The sequence below is a fragment of the Aedes albopictus genome, chromosome 3, assembly GCF_035046485.1.
Source record: "Aedes albopictus strain Foshan chromosome 3, AalbF5, whole genome shotgun sequence".
NCBI lineage: Eukaryota > Metazoa > Arthropoda > Insecta > Diptera > Culicidae > Aedes > Aedes albopictus.
This window is the reverse complement of record NC_085138.1, coordinates 226,984,726-226,997,874: the sequence shown is the minus strand read 5'-3', so window position 1 is coordinate 226,997,874 and position 13,149 is coordinate 226,984,726. Positions and strand designations below refer to the sequence as shown.

Here is a 13,149-nt window from a genome sequence, read left to right as displayed (position 1 = left end):
AGCGAATGAAGCACGATGTGTGAACGTCTCTGTGAAGCATTCTGGAAGGCGTGGTCATGGGAAACATTTCACTGCGATTTCGTATGAATGAATCTATGAATGAATGAAATGTTGCATTGCAGTCGTCGCCATGGTTACCGTAAGTGCAGCACAATATGGATACAGTTATATTTAAATAGTGCATCGTTGTGCAAGGGAGAACAATGCGGATAGTTTTTTAATCAAAAGTTAGAACCTATGGTAGAACTATGTTTTCTCGGCAAAAATGTTTCAAAACTGGGGTGTATCGCACAAATGGATTAGTGAACAACTGGAAATTCAGGTAAATCGCTTTTTAATAGTGCTTGTATGTTTCTCCATTGAAATTTAATACATATTCTAATTTATATTCACTTAATGGCATTGAGTTACTATTTGGTAATCTGGTCGCTAATGTCTCGCAATTTATCGCCGAACCTTACCAAGGTGCTAAATGTGAATACATGTCATTATTTGATAAGATTTATCCTTTTGAGTCCAAATTGTCGCAACCTCGCACACGTTTGTGATCCAGGAATACCTCGATTTATGGGACATTTTATTTTCGAAATATATCTAAAATCGAATGATTTGTTATATTTTTTTTCTTAAATTGTAGGTATACACAAACGTACCAGAACATAAAAACTGCACGAAAACTAAGTTTTCGATAAAAGGCTCGGAGTTTATGGCAAATATTAGTAACCCTTGCTAAATAACGAATAAATCACTATATCGCTTGCTTATTACGATCAAAATCTTTTGTCTCCAAAAATATGTTCAAAAGCTAATCCTTTGAGCAATAGATACACAATAACGTAATTTGCATAAATGTTCCAAAAAAATACAAAAAGTTCAGAAATTCATTCAGGGATTCCTTTGAAAATGTTTCCGAGAATTTATTCTGGAATTTCTGCACGAATTGCTTCAGAAATTCCTCCAGGGGTTCCTTCGGAAATTTAAAGATTCGTAACAAGCAATTGATAGAGCGTGGTTACTGGTTGTCCGCTATCTGCTCCGTTGCCTTTTGTTACAATTCTGTGATGTTAAATAAAGGAAAATGAACTTAGAATTTTCAACTTTATTACCACTGTCTCCCATAGCAATAATTTCCTTAATCTAACCATTATACTCAATGTCTTCTATGTGTTCCTCCACAAGTGTCACAAAGAATTCTTTTACGAAATTTGGCAAGAATTGCTTCACCAATTCCTCCGTGATTTTTTTTTACAAATCATTTCAGATATTGTTCGAGAAATTAGGAATTCCTTCAGAAACTTCTCTAGGCATTCGTTTGGAGAACCCAAGAAACTTAAATAGCTGAACAACAGTTTCTGAGGCTCAAGTTTGCTTAAGAGTGATATGTTCCACTTTTATACAGCGAAAATGTTTGTTGGAAATCTATCGGAGATTCCTTTGAAAAGTCTACCAGAAATTCTTCTAAAAAATCGCTTGAAAAAAAATTCTTTTGGAAAATTGTCCGAGTATTCGGTCAAAAAATCCTCACGGATTCTTTCAAAAAATTCTCCATGGAAATTTTCTTCAAGGATTTGTTTAGGAATTTGCTTATTCTGAATTAACTTCTGAAATTCCTAATCTGATTTACTTCTGAAATTCCTTCATTAAAAAAAAATATCCATGAATTTGAGAAGAAAATCCTTCAAGAATTCTTTCAAAAATTCGTTTAAAGATTCCTTTTTTTGGACATTTATTTAAAAATTTATCCAGAGATTCCTTTAAAAAAACTTTCAGTGATTACTTTAGAAACTATTCCAGAGTTTTTTTCCTGTTTTTTTTTCTTCAAAAATTCCTTCAAAAATTTATACTTGGTTATCTCGGGAATTCTTTCAAGGATATCTCCAGAAATTTTCAGATCAACTTCCAATTTCACCAGAAATTCCACTAGGAATTTCTCCAGAAATTTCACAAAAAGTTGTGTATGAGTTTCTGCAGAAATACCTTCAGGTATTTCTTTAAAAAAATCTTTAGAGATATTTTACCGTGACCGTTCCAGATTTTTTTTTCCGAAAAATTCTTCGGAAATTCCTTTAAGCATTTTAGCAAACGAGCTTCGAAGAATTTATTTTAAAACTTTTTCCGGGGTTTGCTTTAAAAATTGTTCCAGGGATTTTCTTTTTAAAAATGTGTACTTCTGCCAGAAAGTCTTCGTGGGATTATTTAGAAATTCTTCCAGGGACTCTTTTCAAAAAAGATTGTGAGATCTATTTGGAAATTTACTGCAGGGGATTCTTTCAGAAAATCTTCCATGGGTTTTATTATAAATTTGACTAATAATTTCTTCAAAATTATCTCCAGATTTTTCTCCAGATTTTTTTTACAAACTTTTCCAAGATTACGTCAAAAAAACTTCCACAGATTTTCTGATAATTCTTTTATGAACCCTTGCTGAATTCCATCCTTGAATTCATTTAAAAAATCGTTCACGAGTTCGTGAAAAGACCTCCCAGGGATTCTTAAAGCAGTTCATTTAGGGATTCCTTTGAAAAATCCTAAAAAAAGAACTCAATCAGAAATTCTTTCACAAAATCTTCATAGGGATTCCTTTGGACTTAAGAATGTCCTCCGGAAATTTCTTCAAGAACTTCTTAAGAAAGTCTTGTACGGATAGCTTCTAAAATTATTGCATAGATTCGAGGAAATATTTCAAGAATTCCTTTAAAAAAATCTTACATAGATTGTTCTAGGAATTTATCTACAAATTTCTTCAGATTTGTTTTTTCACGGCGATTCCTCCAGAAATTTTTCAAAGCTTTCATCTAAAAAAACTTCTATGAACTTTTTCAAAAATACTACATGGATTTTTTTTTTTCAGAAATTGATTTTACGGATAACTCCTTCAAACCATCCTCAGAAGCTTTCTCAAGGATTACTTATGAATTCTCCAAGAGATGATTTAAAAAATTCCCAAGATTTCTTCACATTCATTTGGATATTCCTTTACTACATTTCTCCTCCAAAAATTGCTCCAAGCATTTAAAAAAAAAACCATAGAAAAACCCTCCACGGATTCCATCAGATTTTTTCTACAGATTCTTTCAGAGACTCTTTTAAGGATTCTTACGGAGTCCAGTGGAATTACGCCTGGAAGGCATTCTTGCAGAAATTACTGCTGACATTTACACAGAGATTTCATCCAAAATTCTGCTGCGCGTTCCTCTATGTATTTTCTCATAAATTCCTCCAAGTTTTCCTGCAAGCGTACGTCTAGGAATTTTTCCACGGATTCCTCCAGGAATTCATTGAAACATGTATTGGATTGTTATTAAATGATTTCTCCAGGATTTTCCCCAAAAATATCTCAAGAGGTTTTGTCAGGTATTCCACCAGGGGTTTCCAGGTGTTTCTTCAGGAATTCCTCTTGGAATTTCTTCAGAAAATCTATCTTTGGGTTCTAAAAATATTTCTGTTTTTTTTTTAATTCTTTCAGTAATTCGTTTAGAATTTTCTACAGATTTTTTTTCAATTCCTTCTGAAATTTCTTCTGTGATACTTGCGGAAATATCTTTACAGACTTCTTCAATCAATGTTCCTAGATTTACTTCAGAAATTTCAGGAGGGATTTATTCAAAACCCAAGTAACACACATGTTATATAAAAGTTGCGACAGCGCAAGTTTTGGTTGTATAGAAGTTTATTTTACGATATTTCATCACAATGTTAGAATTACGTAAAATAAACTTCTATATAACCAAAACTTGCGCTGTCGTAACTCTATTATAACATGTGTGTTGCTTGGGAAGTTGCTCCAGGGATTCTTTCAGAAGTTATTCCAGTAGTTTCTTCAGGAAAAGCTCAAGCGGTTCCTTCAGAGAGTCCTCCAGGAATTCATCGGTGAACTTTGATTAACTAGATCTGATTTTACCATGGCAGCACTGGAAATAATTTATCACACATCTTGTCAGTAATCTGCTGAAGCATTACAACGACCTTTTAATTTGCTACAAATTTTGGAATTCAATTAGCTAAGTACATGAAAAGATAGTATAAGGCAACATCCAAAAGTATCAGGAATATGTTACAATTCTCGGTGAGGAAGTCATAAGAAATCTTGAAAGAAGTTTGTTTGAAAGAAGAAAAGCCTAACGAATGTGCAATTTGCGTGCGTCCGCCAAAAATGTTGTCATTGCTAAGGTATATCTGTAAAAATATCGCCATAGATTCACCACCCCATATACTCTGCTCATCGTGATCATCGAGTAAGCGAGAGGTAAGGTACACCGGGGAAAGTTGAAACGGGTGGGGCAAGATGAAACACGAAGTTTTGAAATAGATTTTAATACAATTTGGAAATTTATTCTTCGCTAAAAGATTGTTTGAATCAAAAACTATGTGTTACGGCAATCAAATTGTTTATCATCATTTGAAAACATCATGTTAACCCGCTGCACAGTGGGAAAAATCGACCCAAAAAACGGATCTTTTAACGCCGCTGGTTTCGGTACGTGAAGTTGACCATTTCTGACGTAAAAATTACGAGAAATCGATTGGTGCTAATTTAATTCACCGCACGGTCCGGGAAGTGGTCCATTTTGCCCCATTTTGCCCTTTTTTCATACAAAAAGAGAACCAAAATGTACTTCCAAACAACTATCACGACTGTAGATCATTGAAAATAGCTGCAGGTGTAATTGAAAGTTTATAGGAATCATAAGAATACATGGAAGATCCTTTTAAGTGCTTATTTTGCCCCATATGCCCCAACAACTGTCAGATATTCACAATTTTTCCTAATTATGAATGATTTTTTAATGTTACTGACATGAAGTTGAATTGTTTGGCATAAACAAAAGGTGCTAGATCTTTTTTCATCAGAATCATCTTCGGGAGTTGTCCAATTTACCCCATTTTGCCCTATTTTCATGAAAAATGGGATTTAAAATGTATTTATGAAAAACAAATACTGCTATGGAACGTTGAAATTAGTTTTAGGTGCAATTGGACACCAACAGCTATCATGCGCATATATGAAAGATATTTTCCCTATTTTACCCTACATGCCCCTAAAACTGCTGGATAATAACATATTTTGTATGGTTTTATAATGTCGCTGGATGCAAAACATGAAACCCTGGATCATTTTTGATACATACAAATGCGGTTTATCGAATAATACTACAATCATTATCGGTTTAGCTGTCCATTTTACCCCAATGTGCCCTGATTTTTATCATGTAATGAATAATTATAATGAATGATTTTTTGTCAAGTAATGAATAAATTAATTTCCCTTATTAGCATTGGTACTGAAACCAATGTTATCAAAAAGACATATATGACTTTTTCTATAATTTTAGCTTTTGATGGGGAATTAAGGGCATAATAAGCATTTTATAAAATATGTCAAATGTGCGCTAAACTGATTAAATAGGGTGTCTCAAAGCACCCAATTATATATATATATTTAAGATGCCTCATTCAATCAGTTGTGTGCATATCTGCACAAATTAAGATTAGAGTTAATGCTTATTATACCCTGTATTCCCCTCCAAAGTCATATGTTTTAACTGTCCTTTCGATTACATTGGTTTCAGTAACAAAAGTCCATTCCATTTCCAAGTCGGACATAAGCAAATGAGGGAAATCAATTCATTCATGAGGCGACAACAAATCAGGGCAAATTGGGGTAAAATAGACAGCTATGTGTACCCTCCCGTGAATGATTTTAAACCTTATAGATAAACCGTATTTGTGTGTATAAAAAATGATCTAGGACTTCATGTATTGCAACACGTGACATTACAAAGCAATAGAAAAAAATGTTATCATCCAGCAGTTTTAGGGGCATGTAGGGCAAAATAGGGAAAATATCTTTCATTTATGCGCATGATAGCTGTTAGCTTCCAATTGCAACTAAAACTAATTTCAACGTTCCATTACAGTATCTGTTTCTTATAAATACATTTTAAATCTCATTTTTCTACGATAATAGGGCAAAATGGGGCAAATTGGACAACTACTGAAGATGATTTTGATGATAACAGATCTAGCGCTTTTTGTTTATGCAAAAAAAAAAGAAATTCAAATCAGTAACATTAAAAATCCATTCATAATCATGTAAAATTAACAATTTTAGCAGTTGTTGGTGCATATGGGGCAATATAAGCATTTAAAAGGATCTTTCTTATATGTTTATGATTTCTTATAACCTCTAATTACGCCTGCAGCTATTTTCAATGATCTACAGTCGTGTTAGTTGTTTGAAAGTACATTTTGATTCTCTTTTTGTATGAAAAAAGGGCAAAATGGGGCAAAATGGACCACTTCCCGAACCGTGCGGTAAATGAAATTAACACCAATCGATTTCTCGTAATTTTTTACGTCAGAAATGGTCAACTTCACGTAGCGAAACCAGCGGCGTTAAAAGATCCGTTTTTTGGGTCGATTTTTCCCACTGTGCGCTGTTTCATCTTGCCCCGGTGTACCTTACAGGGGGTGGCCAAAATGATTGAGATAGGCAACTTTTATCTCTTACAAACAAGTTCAACAAGCTCTAACTTGTGCATTGAAAATTCCAAAATTTTGACTGTTTGTCAACCTATTTCATATGTATCTTCGGTACAAATTTGAGCTCGATTGGTTAATCTTTCGCGAAGTTAGAACCGTTCTCGTAAAACACTACTTTTAGACAACTAATGTTTGAACTGTCACATCTCCGAAACCAGTAAATCGAATTTAATGAAATTTTAAGCGTTTAAAAACGTTTATTATTTTATGAAATTTTTTCATGAGTTCAGGCATAGTGTTTCCGGTTTTTCTTTATAAATTTTCTCAACAGTGCAAAATTTCGTGGAAAAAATTTTCTACTCCATCTGGATTCCTGAGAAAATTTGCTTTAATTTTCATTAAAAGCTTTGTTTCTACGATGCTTTCTTGAGTTATGAATTTTCAAAGAAAAGGCTTATACGGCATATTTGGACATTTTTCACAAAACTGGCCATAACTCAACAACGAAAAAAGTGCATTCCAAAAATGTCAACGCTTAAAGCTTATGATATTACCTTATCAAAAATATTTTTTACAAATTTTCCACGAGTTCGCATAGTTTTTTTCTGGCTTTACTTTACAATTTTTTTCAACTGTGGAAAATTTTGTGGGATACTTTTTCCAGTCTATATTTTTTTTATTGCTGAGAAAATTTGATTTCATTTTCTTAAAAAACTTCGTTTCCACGATGCTTCGTTCTTGAGTTATGATTTTTCAAAGTAAGTAGTGTCAGAGGAAAACAAAAAAAAAACACCTAAATTTTCTGGGAAAATAGGCGGCCCTAAATTTTCCCAATATGTTTTATTCATATATCGATGAACCCTCCCGGGTAGAGGTAAAATACTGACGATCAAAACATGATATTGGTTTGATTGATATAAGAGATAAAAGATCTGAAAATAATATCTGAAAAATGTTCCTGTAACATCTGAACAATATCAAAATTTGATATTTCAAGATCATACGAATAGCTCGCTGCTATTGGTTAGATCTTACAAAATCTAAATATGATTTGATGATGATGTTCCAGGAGTAAATTTTTGATTTTATTTTTAGATCTTTTATCTCTTATGTCAATCAAACCCATATCACTTTTTGATCTCCATATCAAAATATGCTATTATTGAGCTCTTTTCCTCTACTCGGGCTGCCTGTGGAAAAGTTTCCGTGCGGTAATAAAAAAATGTTTGATCTCTAAATTAAAAGTAAATTAGAACTGGATTGTGATTATGATAAATTGATGAGCTTGTTTCATATTTCGACTATGATTTTTCATAAGGGCCTAACTGACTTGATCGATTTCTCTTCGTCGACTCTCTCTTTCGCTAATAACTTGATCAAAACAAACAAAATCATTATTCTTTTTGTTTCTATAGCAATATGTGGTCGTCTTCTTCGCATTTCAACAAAAAAAAACTTTGGAAAACTCAATACACATTCTGTGATATCAAAAGAGAGGATCAATGAAGAGAACTCGAAAATGTCAGTTAGGCCCAAATGAAAAATCAGTGTCGATTTGTTTTTTTAGTATATGTTTTCTTTAACCCTTCGAAGCCGGAATTTTTCCAAGCGTTTTCCTGGAGTTTTTTCTACGTATTTCTGTAGTTTTGGTGGTCAATAGTATAAAAACGCTAGAATATTATGCGGAATATTTTTTCTGGATATCTTAAGTGATCCAAACCATTCTTGAGTTTAGATTCTTAAGTCTATGGGCGTAATGGTAATTTCTTTCATTATACAAAGCTACGATTTGCAATCTATCATGTCCAGTAAATCTTCTGAAAGGTTAATAGACAATATCAGATCATTCGGGATATCCTTGGTCATCCAAAATGTTCTTGAGTTTAGATCCTAAAGTCTGCGGGTGTAACGGTAACTTCTTTTATTATACAAAGCTACGAATTGTAATCTATCATGTCCAGTAAGTCTTCTGAAAGTTCAATAGACAGTATTAGATCGGTCCGGAATTCCAAACTGTTCTTGAGTTTAGATCCTCAAGTCTACGGGTTCTTCTTTCATTATACAAAGCTACGATTTATAATCTATTATGTCCAGCAAGCCTTCTGAAAGTTACAGTGGTTATTTTTTTATCAACTAAGCTTCATAACAGTTAGAAGCCCATAACTGCTTTGGTAAGTACATTGGATTATGTAACACTACTTAACGTAGTGGAAAAAGCTATTAGACAGCATCCATTTATTACGTAACGCTAAAATCGACATTTTTCGACCCCCCACCCCTCTCCCCTCCGTAACGCCTTTTTGTACGAAAACCCGAAAATTTTTGTATGGGCCGTAACGCTCGGCCATACTTCCCCCTCCCCCTAGAGCGTTACGTAATTTGTAGACGCCGCCTTATCACAAGTGTAGACCTGAAGCTATGGTCTCCGGAGTAGTGTTGTTGATCTGGAATATCACAAAACTATCTTGAAATGACTCATGATATGCTAGGGGTATTAAGAAAACTGTTTCGCAGTTCGGCTGGCTAGTCCGTTAACTCGACTAAAAGAAATTTATTGTTAGAATCATCATCAATTCATGTGTTTGTTAACTTACAAATTAGTTTTCCTTATTAGAAGGTACGATACGAGTTCAGTTTGCCCTTGCCCTTGCAAATTGTGAGGTTACCTATATGAATAATTTTAGTTCATCTAAGTACATAATATAATTTTCAATATTGTATGACATACGCTTACTATGGCGGTAACGTAGCGATAAATAACAAATTCCGCAGGTATGGAAACAATCCGTATGGCTAGAAAAATAGGCCAATAATGTGTTTATAAACTGTTAGTTCAATTTAGTTGCTTTGAAATTTACTAAAATTAAGTCCAGTAAAATAATTTACACGAACCTATAAATAGTGAATTCAACTGTAATAACAAATAGTTTTAACTAAATTATCAATTCACTTGATTTTATATCTTTTTATACACGATATTCTACAACAACTTCATTAGTTCAACACGTTGTTGTAGCATGTAGTTTGTTGTTTATCTCGAAGTAGCGATATCATTGTCAAGCTGTCACATCTACCTACATTGTTTTCTCCGGACAGCCATAGACAACGTGACTCTATCGAGCTAGAGTGGCTTTAACTTAGAGTGGCGTCGATGTCAAAATTGGAACAGCGGTCATCTGTCAAACTCATACAAATTCCTGTTCCAAACGAGCAGGAGACCTGTCAAAATGGCAACATGACACCACTCTCCCTTCCAGTCACTCTATATTGAGCGAGGTGATTTCTCAAAGGGTCTCTCGCTATAAATCCGCAACAAGGGGGATTACAGATTACAGTCTAAAGTTCAGTGTGAGACTAACTACTATTACTATCAAGAGCTAAACTTCAGGATAGTTTGGACGACCCTCAATGTCCCAAAGGTTCATAATAATATATAGTAGACTTCAGGTTGGTCCAGTCAGTCACCGCAATTGATTATGAAACGTTACTTAGTGTGTCAGATATAGCTGATGTTACGAGTATAGACCTGATGTTTTGAACTCGTAGATAGTCTGGCTGGCCTGGAACATTCCTATAGTGTCTCTGAATGACATTTGAGTGTGAAGAATTAGCATAAGTTAAAATTCACGAATAAAAAGAAAAAAAATGACATTTGAGATTTCAAGAGCTTCACGGATCTCAGCAGATTATGCTATACTATTATTTATGGTGAAAACATATAAAGTTTTTTTTGTAGATTTGAAGGACTTCGTTATAGAACCGTTTGGACGAATCTGAAAGTTTCAAAGGTTTATAATAAAAAAGTAGAGTTCAGATTTGTCCAGTAACCACGGATAAATATGCAACGTTACTTAATTTGGCTGACCTAGAATATCCCTGTAGTGTCTCTAAATGATATTTGAGGTTTCAAGAGCTTCGCGGAACCCAGCAGATTTTGCAATACTATTATTTATGGAGAAAATACATAAAGTTATTCTTGTAGATTTGAAGGACTTGGACGACCCTAGATGTCCAAAAGGTTTACAATAAGCTAGTAGACTTCAGATTGCTCCAGTAACTGTGGTTGATTATGCAACGTTACTCAGTATAACAGATATGGCTACTGTTACGAGTGTAGACCTGAAGTTCTGAACTCCAAGGTAGTTTGACTGACCTGGAATATCCCTATAGTATCTATCAATTACTTTGTAGATGTCAAGAGCTTCAAGGATTCCAGTAGGTTATGCAATGCTATCTTACGTGGCGATAATACATGAAATTGTTCTTTTAGATTTGAAGGACTACACTATAGGACAGTTAGGATCAACTACAACATCCCAGAATATAAAACACCTTTTGATATTCTTGACGAAGGCTACATGAAAACATATAAACGAAGCCCGCATCGAAGTTCAGCTTTTAGAACAACGGATATGTCAATTATTTAGTTTTTTTTCCAAATTTCATGGTGTTCTGGATGTTCTAGGTTATCAATGAAGTCCCAAATGCAGATATCCCCATTTTCCCCAATAGAGAACTCAATTTGCAACAACTTTGCCGAAGACAGTATTCTGTTTTATCGAATGGGTGAATTTATACAGCCATTTATATGTTGGGGCCATACCCAAGTAACAAAACCAGCTGAACAATAGTTTCTTAAGCTAAAGTTTGCTTAATAGAGGTTTGTTCCACTCTTGTACAGCAAAATTGATTAGTTTGTTGGGTATATGACCCCTCCGGCTCCAAAGGGTTAAAACCTGTAATATACAATAAATTTCATTTTCGTTTTTTTTTTGTTTTACAGAATAACTTTGAAGAAAATCTACTCCCTGATCGAAATTCCCCAATTCGATCAATCTAATGAGGCAAACCTGTTCGACGAACCATCGGGCAATGCGGAGGAACAGCTGGAAATCATCTGGCAGGGAAAGGTGTTCAGTCAGTACGAAATCGAGTACTACGGCGTTCGTGAGAACTGCAGCACTGATTTGCAAAAGAGCTACCACAATACAATTAAATCCAGTGGCTTGGCTGATCGTGAAAATCGGGGGAAAATCTTCACTTACACAACGGCCGATAACTACGCTCCGGACGACGAGCTTTCCATGGCCATCCAAATAAGTCGAACGCGTGTTGAGCAGGAAGATGATTTTGAAAGCATGTTCATTATGGCCGATTTGGCATCGGAAGTGGTTCTGTTCACCATTAGATGGAATTCCAAAGAAAATATGCTGCTCGTGTATCCGGACTTCAACAGCATGGCCGTAAATCCGTACTACAAGGAAATTCAAGGTGACAGCCGGCAGATGTATCACTTTGGAATTCAGAATCTCAGCAGTGCGTTGAAACGTTCGGTGTCGCGGGAGACCGTTCAAATTCAAGACGCTCTTATGGCTAAGGTAAATTGTGGCTTGGTGCTTTATTATTACTAGTACGAGTTTGATTAGAAAGATTTTCGGCCCAAACTTGGTATATTTTTGTGACTAAAGCCAAATGTTTTCAGCTAACTCGACTAACGCTTCGTGAAGAACTGTCCAAAGACAACTTCTCCTATCCCGAAAATCACCAGTTGCAATTTCTAGTGCTACTGGAGGTGATTTCGGGGGAAAATTTCTCCTACGACAACACCCACGTAAGGTTCACATTTGACCTACCAGTCGAGACAAAGATTATCAATGGTTTTATCGATGGATGTACGCACAGCAGTTGGGAAACCGATGGAAGGTGGCAATATTCGCATTGCCATGAGTTGATGTTGAAAACTCCGGAAAATTTTGACATTGGAGGTAGCTTGGAATACGGTCTTTTGAGTTTCTCTCGTACTGGACAAATCTAACCATTTCAGATAGCATTAAAGTTTACTTTGAAGTTATATCCATCGATGCTTGGAAACGCGAACGTTTACTGGGGTATGTTTCAAGATGTACGTACATACATCATCATATTCTAAACTATCAAAAGTTACCCTTTTCAGCAATGCATTTCTCTGTATACCGCTCAAATCTCAAGTGTTGGAGACATCGTTGAAGTGTGTCAAAGTCGAGAACAATAAAAGCTTTTACGATAAGTTGGAAGCATTTCTGGTTGGAGGCCGAAGGAAAGTCAATCTCAAGGAATTCTTCGGACAGGTTGCAACAATTCTTTAAAATCCCAATGTAATTGAGCATTTTAATGTATGTCTCGAACTTTTCCATTCCAGAACGATTCGACGGTGCTCAATCGCTACGGAAGCCGTACCGAGATGGCAGGGACACTCGACATCAAATGCCAAATAATTCAGCAGCATAGGCCTCAAATTGTTCAGCTTACGGGAATGGGCACGAAGAAGCATAGCAAGTTCCGAGCAAATGTGGTTACAATCGAGGAGCTGTTGAATTCGTATCAAAGAGCCCGGGAGAGGTTAGAGGAAGTGGTGAATCTTAAATATTAACAAAGATAATTAACAAAAACGAATCTACCTATATTCATTTTAAATCCTCCGAACTCCGTATAATAGAACGTAGGTATTAAGTATTTTCACAGGTGAACGGGCGTAACACTCTTCCAAAGGACTTGTGCTTATGGTTCTTTTTAAAATTCTATCAGGGTTTTTTTCGAGAGCTCCTTCGAGGTTTTTTTTACAGAATTACCTAATTCCTTTGGAAATTCCTCAAGAAATTTTTTAGTGAATTTCCCCTGGGTTTCCTC

The 13,149-nt window shown here is 35.0% G+C and overlaps 1 protein-coding gene across 1 annotated transcript; it reads left to right on the top strand.

The window, feature by feature from the left end:
* Positions 1-159: 159 nt before the first annotated feature.
* On the top strand, positions 160-12,923 carry LOC109397789 (tectonic-like complex member Mks1). Its single transcript, XM_019670107.3, has 6 exons — positions 160-322; positions 11,267-11,861; positions 11,966-12,248; positions 12,308-12,371; positions 12,437-12,590; positions 12,662-12,923. The coding sequence occupies exons 1-6, from the start codon at positions 249-251 to the stop codon at positions 12,890-12,892; spliced, it is 1,401 nt and encodes a 466-aa protein (XP_019525652.2). The 5' UTR covers positions 160-248; the 3' UTR covers positions 12,893-12,923.
* The last annotated feature ends 226 nt before the right edge of the window (positions 12,924-13,149 follow it).

Coding starts and splice junctions, on each gene's coding strand:
- LOC109397789 (XM_019670107.3), top strand. CDS start 249: ATGTTTTCTCGGCAAAAATGTTTCAAAACTGGGGTGTATCGCACAAAT. Junction 11,862..11,965: donor AAGACGCTCTTATGGCTAAG/GTAAATTGTGGC, acceptor AAATGTTTTCAG/CTAACTCGACTAACGCTTCG. Junction 12,591..12,661: donor TCAAGGAATTCTTCGGACAG/GTTGCAACAATT, acceptor TTTCCATTCCAG/AACGATTCGACGGTGCTCAA.